The sequence below is a fragment of the Mugil cephalus genome, chromosome 8 (genome assembly GCF_022458985.1).
Source record: "Mugil cephalus isolate CIBA_MC_2020 chromosome 8, CIBA_Mcephalus_1.1, whole genome shotgun sequence".
In the NCBI taxonomy this organism is placed as follows: domain Eukaryota; kingdom Metazoa; phylum Chordata; class Actinopteri; order Mugiliformes; family Mugilidae; genus Mugil; species Mugil cephalus.
In genome coordinates, this window is record NC_061777.1 from 16,518,802 (window position 1) to 16,535,253 (window position 16,452).

Here is a 16,452-nt window from a genome sequence, read left to right on the forward strand (position 1 = left end):
TTAGATTGGTTTAAGGGCATAAAGGTAGGGGAGTTCCAGGGGCCCTATGCTATTTCCAGACGGTCCCAGTGTAGACGGCAGACTTCAGACAGCTGAATCCCTGGAGCCCCCAGGGCAGCATGGAAGCCACAGATGTTCTCAGGGAGCTCAGAGTAGAAGGCTCAGATAGAAGAAGGAGAGTGGGAGGTAAAGGTATTGTGGGAATGAAAGGGAGAAGCAAGAAAGCTCTCGAGTATAATTCCTAGAGTTCCTCAAAAGCTACAGAACAAGCCCGCTAAGGCACACGGCATTAGAATTTTCTCTCTTTTTTTCCCCTTTATAATAAAGGAGTGAAATTAACTATACTGGAGCTATTTTATCAGCTACTTTATGATTTGGGGTAAAGAATTCAACTGAATATACAGACATACGTGTAAGGACATTTTACCTCATAGAAAGGTTTGGGGTCAGCCCAGTTGTGACTTTCTGCATCCTGAAAAATGCAAGTAGAACAAATCTGGATACAGTAGCCGGTCAGCTGTTCCCGCATCGCCTCCACTGTATCTCGGAACTTCTGAATAGGCAGTAGGGTCAGGGGTCTAGGCACAGAGGGAGGAAACAAGCCTTTAAAGAAAATTACGTAAAATACATCGTCTATAATACAAAAGGCACATTAAAAAAAAAAAAAGGAACAAGCTTAGTAGGGTCGAGAGTTCAGCGTTATCCTGCAATCCAGGTGCACGGTTAATTGCTGTATATTCAGTGAGCTATCAAACAATATATCCTTTAAATTTTTCAGCGTTGCCACATTCCAGAGAGAGGAAAGGGCTTGGCAGGGGTGCAGGAGGTCTAAAAGTAGCGACTGAATGGAACGGGGACGGGAAAGTGCTTTATGGGCACAGTATAAAGGCAGGTGGAGGGGCACACGTGGCCAGAGGTGGGACAGGAGCACAAAGGGGCACCGGGAACGCCGGTAGAAGGGATCTGCAACGAGCAGAGGTTAAAGGGATATAAGGGGGTTATACCAACACTTACCAGCTGCAGACACAATGTGGACGTCATTACCACCTGTCAATCACTTCCACTCTTTTCCCACTTCATCTCAAATGCACAATATCCTCAACAACGTGTCATTACATTCCCACATTGTAATTTCTGACAATGGACACCCACACACACTCACACATCCTTCTCACATTTTAGCTGCTGTAATGTTTGAATCCTTCAGTCTGGCGTTGTAGTCTTCTAGTCGCTGTTGCACATAAATGCAAGTGGCCAGCAGAGCAGGCAGGTTCTTCATGGGTGCAGACGCCGGTACCTCCAGAGCCCTCTCCTGCAGACGGCCCAACATAGCGAAAGCTGCTCTGCCGCACGCCTCCACAAAGCTTGATCTCACCCCCAGGAGAGAGCTATCCCTGCAGGCTGCCGCCAGTGGCAGTAAGGCATCCAGTTCATCCACGATCGCTCCACAGAACTGAAGGGGAGACAGAAAGCAAAGAAGAGAAAAGATGATCTCGACAGCAGAAGGAAAATCTGTAACTAAGTGGAAAAACAGAAGAAAAATAAAACATCAGAGAGAGAGAGAGAGACCTCATTAGATGTAAATAATGGAAGATTTGCAAAGAGTCAGTGGAATGACAAGGATTCAAGATTGAGACGAGCATTACCCATGCATTATTCTAACATTGTGCAAGCCATTACAGCTCAAAGGCAAACACCGACGGGTGCAAACGTAGAATACAGATGTCTGAAGACATGCCCCCGACATGAACTTTCCTGCTGAACATGCAGAAGTGGTATCAGGTCAAATAAAACATTTCACTTCTGAGGATACGTCAGCACTTTGGTTTAATTTTTAATCAGTTCAGTTTTTTTTAAGAGCACGTGTCATGTTCAGGCGGATATGTTATATAGTACGCGGGAAGATGCTGGTAGTCGGCCAAGATCAGACGAAAGGAAAAGGAAAAGCGAGGTAAAGGTGAGACTGAGAGGGCTGTCTCAGCAGAGCAAAAGACCTAACGCTTGTTCTATATCTGCAAGAGCAAAAAGCGAAACTTATTCACATTTGTCCTGGGGAGAGACCTTTAGGGACAAGACTGTCAACAACTTCACCTCTCCAGGGACGGGGAGATTGGCTGATCAAAGCAGACATACAGGTAAGCAGTCTGAGTATTTGTTTGCAATTACTGAAAGTTGAAATTCTTATCATTTTTAATTGATGAAAATGTAGCTACTGCTTTAATGATGTGCCTTACTTCTACTAGTGAAACTGTTTTAAATGTAGTACATGACCCTACCTTTGCAGTAGTTTGAACCTTTTGGAAGATAATGATATAAATTTGGTGACGGTCGTTCACAAAATAAATGCATACAACACATGTGCCGTACTGTAATATTTTGACTACATTCAGTAGTTTAAAAAAACACTATGTACTATTTTGCAGAGAAAAAAAAAACACACACACACACCAACGCTATGCGCACACACCTTGATACCACTGGCCCCATAAGTCCTCATGTGCTTCTTATTTACATCACACTGAAAACATTGAAAGATGATCAGGCAAGAGCCAGAGAGTCACGTATGTGTGTCAGTTCAGACTAAATTTATAGGCCCGTGCACTGTATGCATATACATGAGTTATGAGTCAGGTGGATCTCTAGAAAGTCTTACATAAAGCATATTTCCCATGTTCCCTGGAGCTATCGCGCCAGGTCACACTGAGGAAAAGCATATAAGCCAGACAGCTGTATGCCAGTTGAATAAGTCACTCAGTCACATATATTACATGCTCCTACAGTCACACCACTACTTGACTCACTGCCGGGGCTGCAAGTTCGACATTCTGTCACATCAGAGCTACAGCGTGCGTCCGTGCAATTGACTATCCCACGATCTCTTTGCACAGTTTTCTCCATAAAAGCTTCCTGTGGGGCCTCGGAACAATGGCCGTTTGGACAATTAAGTCAATATCGGGCTGCGTGTAGTCATTAGGGGCTTAAGTTTGACAGAAAGAAACCAGAGACAGACTTGCTGTACGGTCAGGATGGTGAGAGAACTCATACACACAGAGTGTCGGGAGACGTTCACGCACACATACACAGTATACATACAGTCGTCTTTACAAGCGCGCTCGCGAAAACAATCACACGCATGCGTCCGTGTTGAAGTCAGACTGAAACCTTAACTAGCAAAGATCAAAGTCTGGAATCCCCATCAGGACTATTGCAGCAAGGTGAAAAAGACTGTATAAAGTTTTTAGGCGCTACCGAGGATTGATCGTGTGCGCAGAATGTGTGCGCGGAACGCGCAGGTGAGGGTTTTCCTGAAGTCTGAGCACAAAAAAAGGTGTTGTTACAGAGAAGTAGCATCAAGGTTAGGAGGGTCGGGAAGCAGGGAGAGTTCAGTCTCAGGTTCTGACAGGAGGGCCGATCCCAGATGTGGGGAACGGGCTATTTGTTTTTCATCTACCTGCCAATAAAAAGTACACAGTGCATTCTGATGGATGAACAGTATCAGAGCAGCCCGCATATCTATGGTAATACAGACAGTGGAGTGGGCTCGCACGAAATAAGTGAGGATTGAGGTATGAACATATGAATATAAATGTGTGAAATATTGATTCATCATAATGCCTTTGAACCGACAATATTTCATGGTTACATCCAGTGAAGTAATTTGCTCTCTGCTCAAACACGAGGGCATGTGTCAAAAAAGGACAGGGGAGGAAGAAAAAAAATATATATATAACATCTCACGGTCTTGTCTTGAACGTCTGTCTGGCTCAGTGTTATCGAATGCAAATGCATGCGTGTATAACCTTTGGGCTGAAAGGCTCTCATCTTTGAAGCGATGACCTACACATAAATACGTTGTACAGGTCCTGAGCGCAGACAAATTTTGACACTCGTTAGCAATGAGAGCCACAAATGCTGTCAATGCGAAAGGGCTAAAGGAGGAGAGAGTGGGAGTGGGAGGAGGAGGAGGAGAGAGAAGAGAGGTGAGGCAGTAATGATAAGAGTCTGTGCAGTGCAGTGAAGAGCGGTGGGTAGCAGAAGAGTTGAGAGGAAGATGGAGAAATGTGCGTTAGAGAAAGTTTTCAGGTGGAACTCCCTGAAAAGTTGCAATAATAAAACAGGAAAGATGGGAATGAGAATGTAAAGAAAAAAAAAACTGCATAGTAAGTTTGTGACTGTCCAGCCCCCAAACATTGGAGAGACTTTGTGGAGTTAGGTAGTAAGCCTGGTTTCTCATCAGACCCCGCTCTTCCTCTCGAGAAAAGTTAATCTCTAGTGTCTATTTCGCCTCCTCCTGCCATTTCCCAGGCCCTCTCTCCTCATCCCTTTGCTCACGCTACCCTTCCTTTATCCTGCCCCTCCGCTCTAGACTTTTTGCCTTTGTGATACGCCTCTCGATCATTAGCGCACCCTACATCCTCAACACCTTCCTCTACAACATCATCTAGCCCTCATAATATCACCCACTCTCAGTTAGCTCCTGCCTCTGTTTTGTCCCTGGAGTCCTCCCCTCAAGTAACACTGATGACTCTTCCCAAGGCTCTCTCTGATCCAGGGAGTCAACTGTGTCACGCCCAAATCATTTGGGCTCTCTATTACAGAGGGAGCTTTCGCTGGAGCAACAAAGAACATTAATCTCCCGGGGTCTGGGTGTTGCTGTAGACCCGCATTGTTCATTCAGGTAGTAATAAAGAAGGATGAACAGAGGACAGGGACACCTCTTATGTGTGGCAAAACAAGCTCATCCGCAAGATGAAGGGTTGCGGCCCTACGCAAAGGTTGCCCAGAATTAACACATGCATTAGACCTGAGGATACCTTTCATATTTGGGGCAAAACATCTTAGATTTAGATGTTAAATCTAACCCGCAAAAAAGAAGAACAGAAAATGGACAGTGTTTCTAATTGGTGCATGCTGCCAATGTGTAATAGAACTGACACAGAATCGCTATTGCTATTTGGATAGGCTAATAGGGGATTATAAGCACAATAATGTTCCTGAAAACAAACTTTTTTGATTAAATATTGTTAGAACGTCGAGTAATTTTACATCAAAAATAAAAGTTTAGCTTTTCAGACAAGAAAAAGCTGAAAAAACTACGGAGACAAAAAGTGCTCAGGGAGAGTCCTGAAGCAAACGTCTTTAATTGGGAGAAAACAAATACTGGTCTATTCGACTTTTTATCAAAGAGTACCTTGGCTATCATTTTGGGAGTCTCTCTCTCCGAGTGGGCGTAGAGGTAGTCTTCTTTGAGACGTGTGTTGCCGGCAGTGACGGCGGCGCGTCCAGTGGCGGGGCTCAGCGCCACAGAGGTGTGTCCAGAAGAATGCAAGGCCTCTTCTTGTAGTAGGTTCTTGGCACAAACGTCGTCCAACACCACTTTGACACAGTGCTCCATGTGAGGGACTAGTCCCCTGAATGCTGACCTCCAGGTAAACTGCAAAACCTGCGCCTGCAAAGACAGGAGATGAGCCAACAGCCAATTCAAGTTTGCAGGTAATTTCACTACAACTCCTCTTGGCACTTTGTAATTACAGAAAAGATAAAAAGTCTGAATGGCATTGAATGGTTGTAACAGACTTCCAACTTTCTTGCAAGGTACTCGTGGAGAAGTCTCACCTCTGGTGTGGGGAGAAGTGTTTCCGTGGCAGATTTCTTGCCATCTGTTGTCAAGTCTGCGTCGTCTTTACTCTTATCCAAGAGGCCTGAGTGAAGAATGAATTGCTTTATTTAAATTATTGCGCAAAGCATCTCAAGTGCAGCAACTACGCTTGGACACGCTCTTAGATCATGGCACTCGCATCACAACAATGCCAGAGAAACACTCGAGATGAGAAACGCTCATTTGAATTTGATAACTTGTGACAATCTGTAGCACCTTTTAAAAGCTATGCATTATTTAGCATGAATATTTCCATATCAATTACAATAACTTGTATAATTGCTCCCCTCTTCCCGCCACTAGCCGATGTGAGACACAGTAACCGGAGTATGACTTTACATGCCTCAAAGCGAGTGGGGAGAAAATGCTAATGGTTCGGCTTTACGAGTCTAAATTTGGGGTATAGATTTGATTTGAACCCAGATAGTATGAACCGTGCACGGGGTAATTCCGTGGGGGGATGCTGTGTAGACGTGAGGCGGAGGGGACTGCAGGGTGGCGTTAAGACAGGCGTACAGGATGTTGGGTTGGGTTGCAATTAAAACGCATGAACATCAAGGCCACAGTTTCTTAATCAGAAGGCAGAAGTGTAAGACCCCAGGCGAGGCAATTTAGCTGAACAAGACTGCATGCAACGGAAGGAGGAGGAAGCAGCAAGCGCATCACTTTTTGACCTTTAAGCCCATCTGATGAATTTCTGGTAATTAAGCCGTTTGATTGCCTGGAATTAATGATTTGGATAACTGCCCTTTAAAGGCTGTTTACCTCTCTGTAAATTGAGCCTTTCTGCAAGTCTTGTTTTTGTAAATGTAACCTTTATGGAAATTACTCCATGCACCAAAAGCTTTCATTTAACATCTCCGCAGCAGTAGTTCAAAGGGGAGAGAGGGAAAAGATACTAAAGGCTTATATAACACCCAAGATAATTCCCAACTAAAATAACACATTTCTCCAGCCACAAGTCAGACTTTCCGCTAGAACAAGTAACATTGTGTATGTGTGCGCAAGTGGATGTCTGTCCCTTGAGGTATGGAACACAAGCAGGTCTGTGGCCAGAATGTTAGGAATACTAGAGCTATGAGTCCTCCTCCCCACCTCATCACTCTTACAGAATGTTTTCACTTTTTGTGATCCATCCACCATCTGTTTGATAACTGTCAGACAAAGATTGTGGGATTTTAACGATATCTGGTCACTGCAAATAACTTTGAACTGTAAAATGGAAAGTCCATGTTTGACAAAGAACATGACCACGGTGTCTCGCGGTTTGTACCTTTCACACAGGGAGTGTCTCCTGTCCAGGTGATGAAGGTCGTGTTAGCGATCAGCTCTTTTACGTCGTTCTCAAAGCCCAGCAGGGTGCAAGCCAGCTGGGTTAACGCCCTCAGCTGGTGGGAGGTCAAACTGAAGCTCCTGTTTTTCATGGGACGCTCCGTCGGTGCTGTGAGAGGAGGGGGGAAGAGAGTTGAGATCATATAAACAACTCATGTGCAAATGTATGACTTACAGAGAGACGCATGCTGAAGTGCACAGTTCAGTAAGGGAATAAAATATCTCATGAAAATAGATTTTCAACCCAACCTCCCAGCCTACACGTGCTCGTCAGAAAACACCTCCCTCCAGAAGTCTTGCCTTACACGACACCTCTTATAAATATCGACCCATTCATGTTTTCCCAATACGCAGTATAAACAAAGAGACAGTGGGGGAAATAAAAAATAAAAAATATGCAAAACTTTGCTCCTCCCGAGAAGTCACACGCGCACATCCTTCTCTCTCAGCACAAAACTTTTCTCCCCCTAACCCGCCGATGACCCCCTCGGCAAATATGGATTTCCCATTTTGGAGGCTGCCAAAGCCATCACCCGGGGGATGTTCCGCATTAAGCTGGAGAATGGGCGGCTGGGAGATGCGTTGCCATACTCCCAGACACATGCACAAATACTTTTGTGTGTCCGCTTAAATGAGCTCCTCCACTGCAAAGGCATTAGGGAATGGATGAGCTCAGTATTAGCCTTGATTCTGAAAGCGCGCAGATGATTGAGTGTTGAGATGGAAAGAAGAGGGGGGGGTCTTTTTTCCAATAATTGTAACATTATTGCCTCTGGATCCTAATGTAATTTTGCTATATTGTTAAACAAAATCTGACAATATGACAACACATTGTCCCCAAGGATGCCCGGCTTAATCATGCATGCGGTTTGACTTGATGCGTCGTGTGTGGAGACTTGTGCATGTTGATACGAGTGTTAATGAGTGCGAATCAATGAGTTCTAGTGTGCCTGCGTCTGTCGGGTTGTGCGCGCACGTGTTTTGTGTGCATGTAACGCAGGTCATTATGAATAACTTGATTTGTAGGAGACACTTTCGCACGCATTTGCACATGTCAGTCTTGCAAGATAATTGTCACTCTGCAACCAGATTCTGCGGTCACCACGGAATATATTCCGACCTCAAGTTTGTTTGTGTTTGCGAGTGTATACATGTATTTATGAAGTGTGTGTGCACGCATGTTGTGCAATTATCTGGAGTGTGTTTAAACGAGCGCGCTCGTGTTTGTGTGTGTAATTAAGCTGCATGGGTCCGCAGCTCAGCGGCTCCTCCGTAATGGGGTCCGGTGGGAGTCGGTGCTGGAGAGACTTCCTCCTGCAGCATGTGTACACGCGTGACCTGGTTGACACCCATGTGCAAGCCTCGTTCTCCAGCTCGCACATTTACGCACGCACCACCGATCTTGTCTGTTTCGGAAGTCGCCAGCAAATCAAGAGCTTTCCGCGCTTAACGCGGGAGCAACGAAAAAAGGCTGTCAACAACTCGAGAGTGAACAACATAAACTGGAAAGAAACGGGCCTGGTTAAAGAGACAACCCCGCAGTCGGTACAAGCTCTATAGAAAAAAAAAAAAAAAACCCTCCCGGGCCCCCCCATCCTCACCTGCTCTGGGACATTTATCTGACGAGAGCAACCATTAACCACCACTTCATGTGGAGCGTCACCTTTTCCAGACTCTATTCATTCCCTCAACCTGTGACCCTCTGATGGCTCCGCTCGCTCACTAAGTCACACTCTAAACAGTCACACATGACCTTGATGTTTAGCATCGCTGTGTGTCAGCCTTCCAGAGGGCTCTGCCGCGCCGACCATATAGGTATTTATGGCCGTCTCCCTAGCCAAATAGCCTTATAGCCATAGCAGTCTAGTACATAGCCATCTAAACCTCATTATACCTTTGTCACAACAGTGAGGCCAAATGGAGACTCCCATAGCCAGTTGATGGAGAGGGTGTGCTTAAAAGCACCCAGGTGTGTCATATAGCATAGTACATAGCATGTCTCATAGAGCAGAATGAGGAAGGGCACTGGCTGCTGGAACAGTTCAACCAAAGGTCAATGCACTGGGAATCAATAAGGGAGGAGCTGGTGCTGAAAGTACAGGCAGAATGATATGTTTAAATAAGAGATCGTCCATGTGACATTACAGAGTCATTAAAGCATTTAGTCACATGTCCCTGTGATAACCACAAAGTCAGAAGGCATCCAGGAAAAAAAACAAAACAAAACATATATTCACATATATAAGTAAAATAAAAATACAATTTGGAGGCCAGGTCAACACCTTGTGCTGTTTTTCATGTTTTTACAATTTGTGTGTGTGTGTGTGTGTGTGTGTGTGCCTGTGAATGGCTGCTGCCATCAAGGTGTGTCTTTGGTCCACATGCACGCCAGGTTCAAAAGTTTCCCAGCAGAACATTGTTGTCACAAAATAGTCAATGTTATTTACTCCTGCTGTCCGTGGTCATAATGTTATGCCCCATCGACGTGTCTGCTGCATATATGCAAATATTTGTATCAGTATCTGTTATTCAACTAAGTATGTGGATCTTTACATTTCACAGTGATGCTGTTAAGAAATGTGTGAAAGCATCAAACTCTGTGGGTCTAGAGTGGCCAGTTTTAGTTTGCAGTGCTTAATAATGACAACAATGTAGCACAGAAGAAAAAAAAAAACAAAAACACACAAACAGAGCAGAAATTTCTGGCGAGCCATCAGTCTTCTGCTTTTCTCTGTGGGTTCCACCAGCTCCACGGCACACTGACACACACACGCACACGCAGACACACACACACACACACACACATTGCTCTTGACTGGCAGGGAACAGAGAGAGAAGGCAGAGAGGAGGAGATCTAGGGGAAGGGAAAGGGGTGGTGGTAAGGGATGAAAACATGGTGAGGAGAGGGAGGGAAAGAGAGGGAGGGGCGGGATAAGGGAATTCCCTTAGCAGTTGTTATTGATTCCGGTGTTTACGGGCGAATAGTTTAGTGCCGTTTACAAAACAGAACAGATGCAGCCAGTGAGCAAAAAGGTAAACAATTGCTGTGTGGCGGGCTGCCAAATTCCCAGTCTGATGTATTAAACTCACGGTGAAGAGCATTTCCCCTTTGGCTGCACTTATTGCCACTTCATTTCCTCTTCTCTCAGAACACACACTTCTCGCCATCCTTCCCCTTCTCTGTGTCTCTCCCATTCTCTCTCCTCTCCCCCGTTTATTTAAGGGGGAATAAAAGGACGAGGGTGTAGGGGCGCTTTTCACCGCCATTGACCATTTTCTGTCCTTCTCTGACCCACAAGTCCCAGTTCCTCCTAACAGAGCCATTAGTAGGGGGAATTGCATGTGTCTGACATGGCCGAAAACCAATTATTAGACACTTTCTACCAAATGATGCCCAAGTCTTTGGGGAATGGGCAATCATGCAATAATTTAGCCGCTGATTTAATTTCTCTTCAGCACGGCATCTTTCCCTCTCTCTCATCCTCTGTCCCTCATCTTCCCCTCTTTCTTGTGTTTTGTCTGTCTGGTAAATCAGGCCATCAGAGCGGCAGTCTAGTCTGCCTTTCTCTTGCCACGCTGTCCACATGGCCTCCAGTCCTTTATCATGTGGTTACAATATTAGAAAAAAGAAACACGTTTTCTATGCATGTGCAGCAAGTGCACATACTGGAAAAATCAGGGCGCTGTACAAACTGAATAAAAGTCCTAAAGGTCAATTAGTTGGATGATTTCAGATACTAGAAAGTGTCTTCTGGATAAGTTTCACTGTAAGAAACCTTTAAATTAATGTGACAAGCTGTACACAAAAGCAGCTATGTGCTTCAAGATGTCGTCAAAACATGAATCTTCTGATTTGAATGATCGTATGCTTTTATGGGAACAAAATAATGCCAAAATTCCTGTCTAGGGTTGTCCGAGGGCAAAAAGCTATATACCAACTTTAAGCTATTGTCCGTGTTAAAAACAATAATTTCTGTCTTCAGTTTCTGAAGTGAATGCTAGCCACTGCTGGCAGTTGCACCAGATACATGTACACCTGATGGACAAACACGCGGTAGTACCAGAAGCCTGTGTATAAAATGCCTTTTAAGCTTTACATCATTAATACCTGTTGCACCACCATAGCGCTACGTTGGAGACTAGATCTTATGCGTCATCATTTAGTTAGTGTGGAATGACACCATAAACATGACTACTGGCAGTTCATTAATGTGACAAAAGGTTTCTCTAACACAGTTGACAACACGGTGGTCTCCAGAATGTGTCATAATTGAGGCCATTATCATAAGCAGTTAAAAAAAAAGGCATATTTCAACAACATACTCTATTTCCTAACTCCTCTACACAACAGTATCAGGTTACCGTACTGTCTGAATCTCGAGCTATGTTAAAATGCAGGTACTGCAGAACGATAGATCAGGGTAAGCGTCTTTATAAATTTGAGTGGGAAATTCTGTTATGATTCAGTATTTACCACAATTTCACTTAATGCACCATCAGGCTACATTGATATAGTTAAAGTTGTCAGCAGATATTAATAAAATGGGTCCAGGGATCCGGTTAGCCTATTTCTTCTTAACTCTACACACACTGAATCGTCTTCTGTACTGACGGACTCTTGTAGTACTCCATTGATCAAAGTCAAAATACCTCCTCTAGTTTAAAACCATTGTTGATCTCATGAGTGCGCACGAACTCATCTACTCTCAAGAAGTACTGCAAAAATCGTTTCCCTAACCTTGCACTTGAGTGTCTTTGTGCACCACACGATTCTTAACAGGGGGCGTGATGCTGTGCTCGAGAACCTCTGCGCGTTTGCTTCTGTGATTCCTACGTATCCATGCATCCTTGCATGTTCATCGCATAGGGTGTCAAGCAGGGTCGCGTGGGTGCCTCGGGGTACATCTGTGCGTGTATCTGCGTACGCGTATAGAGGGAGGCTATGAGCCACCGCGGACCGCCTGCTAGGCCCCGTGACAGCTGGGGTCCTCTTTGTCAGTTGCGGCCCACTGCTCACCCAGACAGCCTTATTATGGGAGGCATCCTGCTGCGATTCCCCAACACACACTCTGACACGAGTGCACACACGTATAGACACACAAATCGCCCAAGTCGTGGTCCTTTGTGGCCCTTTCCCTGGGTGCTGTCCAACCAGGCCACAGCGGGGGCCAGCTGGCCTTCACAGGAGGAGAATATATGATATCTCAATTACGTCGCTTTGCCAAGAAGGAGGTGTAGTCGTGACAGCGGCGCCTTTGGTGATGACAGAGGAGCGGGGCTAACTTCCCTCTGCTTTAAATTAGTTTTACCGATTCGTGGCCGTCTTTGTCTCGGGCTCTTTGTGGTAAACACTGCAGTGACAGCGGTACAGGCGTTAAGATTTCTCTGGGTTCCTCTGCGTACTTGAACCGAGACCCCTGAACGAAGACCACGAAAGAATGTATTGTCTTGACGGGAGCATTTCATTAAATCCCACTTGTTTAGTGCCCTTGTTCGCATTATTGTTCTCAAGCCCTCAGCGAATAACAGTGACTCTTCATCACGAAGTATTGGCTGCTCTCAATAAGCCAGCCATTTTTTGTCTGCGCTCTCTCAATAGAAGGTGCCAGGAAAATGTTCATATCCTTGAGCTCTTCAAGAGTGATACACAAAAGCCATTGTGACCACTCCGAGGAAATGGGGGGAAAATAAATGGCACGCATAATACACACATTCTCAAGGGCCATGGAACATATTCTTTTCTGTGATTTCATTGGAGCCATGATTTAGAGAAAATGAACGCTGACACACACACACACACGCGCGCGCATAAACACAACCAGAGGGTGAAAGACCCAGGCTCTTCTCATCATGATTAGCAAACAAGTAATTGTTCTGTTTGGTAACTTTTTTTTTCAAACAAGGACTTCTCATCGTTGACAAGGACAGGAAAAGAGCAGCACGAAAAAATAAAAAAATAAATAATCATCCATAAACTATAAGCGCCGCGCGAAGAGGAGTGCCCACATGTTACACAGTGACACACACAAATCCTCCCTACCTAGTCCATAATTACATGGCAGCATGCGGGTGCACGTCCCCGGCTGACAGTGTGTATAAACTCAGGCAGAGATATGATCTAGTGAGGAGCTGCTCTTATTAAATATTAACAAACGCCATTCCCAAGTAGCCTCAATCCCCACAAGCACCTCCAATGCCAGTCAGAGCCTCAGCCGAGCTATCTCGCGTCACTACAGAACCTCTCTCCCCACTGAATAGGCTGCTGTGCTTTTTTCGAAGAAAGAGTTCAAAGAGCCAGAAAGGGCGAGGGGGGGTGGAGGGTGGGGGGGTTTGCAGCAGTGGTGGTGAATGTGTTCGCTACACATGCTCCAACTCAATCCTTTTTTTATCTATCGGGAGCCGCCGACGTCGTCATGTGGGGAAATTAGTGGAAGTGGAATTCAAATCAGCGCTATCAGAATGGGGTTGCAAAGTGTTTGAACAGATTTTCACAACCTCGACTTCACCCCCGTGGTCGATTGTTAGGGAATAGAACGGGGGAGAAAAAAAAAAAAAAGAAGAAAAAAAAACGGGCGCGCAGAGGAGTTGTAATGAAAGCTTTTGATGTCCCACAAAAACACGGAAATCTTATGCATACGTATGCAAATTACCGATGCCATATGGAAATTTAATGATGCATTTTTAAAACGGAGGTATTAGACGGCTTTTGATCACACAATTTTCTAAGTAAGCCTGCAATTAATGGGCGCGCACGCACACGCACCAGTCCAAGATGAATGGGCAGACACGGAAAAACACACCGTGGAGGTATGGACACGTGTTGCAGATAGATGCGCACAGCAAGGCCAAAGTTAAAAACTAACACTTTCTCACAATATTGGTGTTTTTGCACTTATACTGGTTGTATCTCTCAGCATGGAGTTTCTCCAAATGTAAGCATAACCTCTATGAGACCAATTCACTGCACTGGCCAAATTTAAAATGCACATGCACAAATATGCACATGTAGACTCGGCCCACCTACTCCCCTGCCAACTCAGTGAGGTGTGCTAGTGAGGTCCAAAGCCTTTATTGTTCCTGACCAACCAACCAACCTGTCCGGCGCAATCCCCAGCCTCTCTGCTCACCCCATTACACTCGGAAAACTACATGAAAACGGGGCAAAGAAAAAGAGGGAGGAAGCGGACGTGGGAACGACGGAGTAAAGGAAATGGCGATGGAAAGGAAAGGGGTGGGGGGGTGGGGGTGCCGGAGACCCTTCACATCTGCCTAGGTACAATGTCAGAGCCTGCCTTTGAGTCGGTGGGGTTAAAAGAGGAGGCAGATCTCGCTGCGAACGCTGTTAAATGGTTCAGTGGTTTGACAGTGGCTGATGCTACAGACAGCGCCGCTCCCCCGGGAGCCCGCAGAGTCTCCCAGGCATGGCTCTTATCAAAATATACCTACCGCCTGCCTCTGCTTCAGAAATAAACAATAACACAGCGGGGAAGAAGGGAGAGATCTAAGGAGTCATTGAATGGTTATGAAAACAGAATCACTTTTTTTTTTCCCACCTCGGTCATAATTGTCTTGACAATTATTGGCGTCGCGTACAGTACAGACAGTAAAGTGTGAAAGAAGATTATGCATTAATGTTCGAGCTTTGGCTCTTTAGGAGCCACGGGCATTTGGAGGGTGGATATGTGGGTTCTTGAGCTTCTTCTATTTTCTTTTTTTTTTTCGGGGGGGGGGGGGCTAAAAACATGAACAACAAAAAAATGTAATCCCAGTTGTAGCCCTCAAAGCTGTGTTGCAGCTGATAGACGAACACACACACATACACACACAAACACATAAGTAAAACCAGCACAGGCAAAACTGCTCCATTTTACCATCATTACACAGCACGGGTCCCTCGCTCCCTTTGGAGCCGTGTTCTGCCTCCGGTGCTACATTTGACGGTTTGTTGAGCGGCACGTAGGTGTGTAGCCTCCGCCGCGTTACGTGATCAAACAGCCCAACTGACGCATGGCCAATTATCCTGGCTGCCTCCTCTCATCTCACGTTTAAGGAGAGGGAAAGTAAAAACCAGAGAGGGAGATGGAAAGAGAGAGAGATGGAGGGAGGGAGGGAGAAGGGGGAATAAAAGAAGCGAGGCTGGTGGTGTGTTTATCGAAGAATGGCAGATGCAAAAGCTCTCCTCTGCCTGTTCCGCAGGGAAGCTGACATGTGCACCATTTTTGAAAAAGTAAACAATGGCTCGCACACTTTTTTTTTTTTTTTTTTATTGTGAATCCTTACCCCTCAGTAAGCTGTAAATAGGCCAATATGAGACAAACAAAGAATATGGAGGGAATTAAGTATCAGAAGTGGTACTGGGTGCTAAGGCCCATGCTCTTTTTTAGCCTCCATGTTTAACATCCTAGTCTAAGTGACACTTTTGATCTTAGTGGCAAATACTTAGCAGTTCTTCATACTTTCTTTATACTTTTTTCCATTTAAACATCAGCTCACTGTGGTTAAGTGAATGTTGAACCAGCTCCATCTAAACCTCCTTCCCCCCTTTTTTAAAATTATTATTCCTTTAAAGACAGCTTAGCTATCGTTATCAACGCAAAATAAGACCTTGGTCAGAGCTGGCCTATTGATTTAACTCTGGCTTTTAAACGATGTGACCAGATTTTGGACCATTTTGGGATCAGGAATCACCACACTTCAGTCAAAGATGCCCTGTGTGGTGAACAGTGTTAAGAAGTAGTTTCAAAAGATGCTGGGAAATACTTTAAAACAACACAAAAGGCAGTGACCTTAGCTCTGAGTCGGATCACTACACACCACAGTTGGAAAGTAGCAAGAAAGTAAATATTGAGAGGAAGGCGCCTTCATTATGCGACAATAAGAAAGAGGGCGCATCTAAGTAAACTCGGGGAACCGCGAACAGCAAGGACAAGGCCGGAGAAACTGATTTTTTTTTTTAAATATCACTTACCTACAGTCGTCCTGGACTTGGCTGAATATTTTCTCATCTTGCCGCTCAGTAGGGTGTTGTCCCTCTGGGCTGTCTCACATTCTCTCTCCATGAGGGAGAGCAGCTCTTGGGCCACGGTGCTGAGGTAGGCCGCGTTAAGAAAACCAAGGATTGTGTGGGGTTCTGTCAGTCTTGAAAGGACTTGGAGCTCCTCTTTGAGGGCTTGGATGAGAACTGGGACCACATTGCAGAAGCTCATGGCCAGTCTGTCAAAGCCAGTCTCACCGCCCGGGCTGGAGCACAGGTTTGAGTGGAGAATATCCAGCACGTATTGGCGTTTTAGGCCCTGGATACAAAATATTAAAGTAATACATCACTATAAAATGTACTACTGTGGTGTGTTGGTATGACAAATACACAATGCTGATCTGGAATTTAAAAAAAAACAGCAATATAGATCATGACTAAACTTTGGATGGAAAACACCATAATAAATGCAGTTTTTCATTATGCA

At 45.1% G+C, this 16,452-nt stretch overlaps 1 protein-coding gene across 2 annotated transcripts in view; it reads right to left on the reverse strand.

Annotated features, from left to right (window-relative positions):
- The window catches only part of kiaa0825 (KIAA0825 ortholog), a 110,694-nt gene that overhangs the window by 83,280 nt on the left and 10,962 nt on the right, over positions 1 to 16,452 (reverse strand). For both annotated transcript variants that reach the window (XM_047592479.1, XM_047592480.1), the window contains exons 6-11: positions 15,960 to 16,284; positions 6,933 to 7,100; positions 5,617 to 5,702; positions 5,192 to 5,449; positions 1,176 to 1,453; positions 428 to 578 (exon numbers count right to left, since the gene is read on the reverse strand). In XM_047592479.1, the coding sequence (XP_047448435.1) occupies positions 428 to 578; positions 1,176 to 1,453; positions 5,192 to 5,449; positions 5,617 to 5,702; positions 6,933 to 7,100; positions 15,960 to 16,284 (1,266 nt within the window). The remainder of the gene's footprint in view (positions 1 to 427; positions 579 to 1,175; positions 1,454 to 5,191; positions 5,450 to 5,616; positions 5,703 to 6,932; positions 7,101 to 15,959; positions 16,285 to 16,452) is intronic.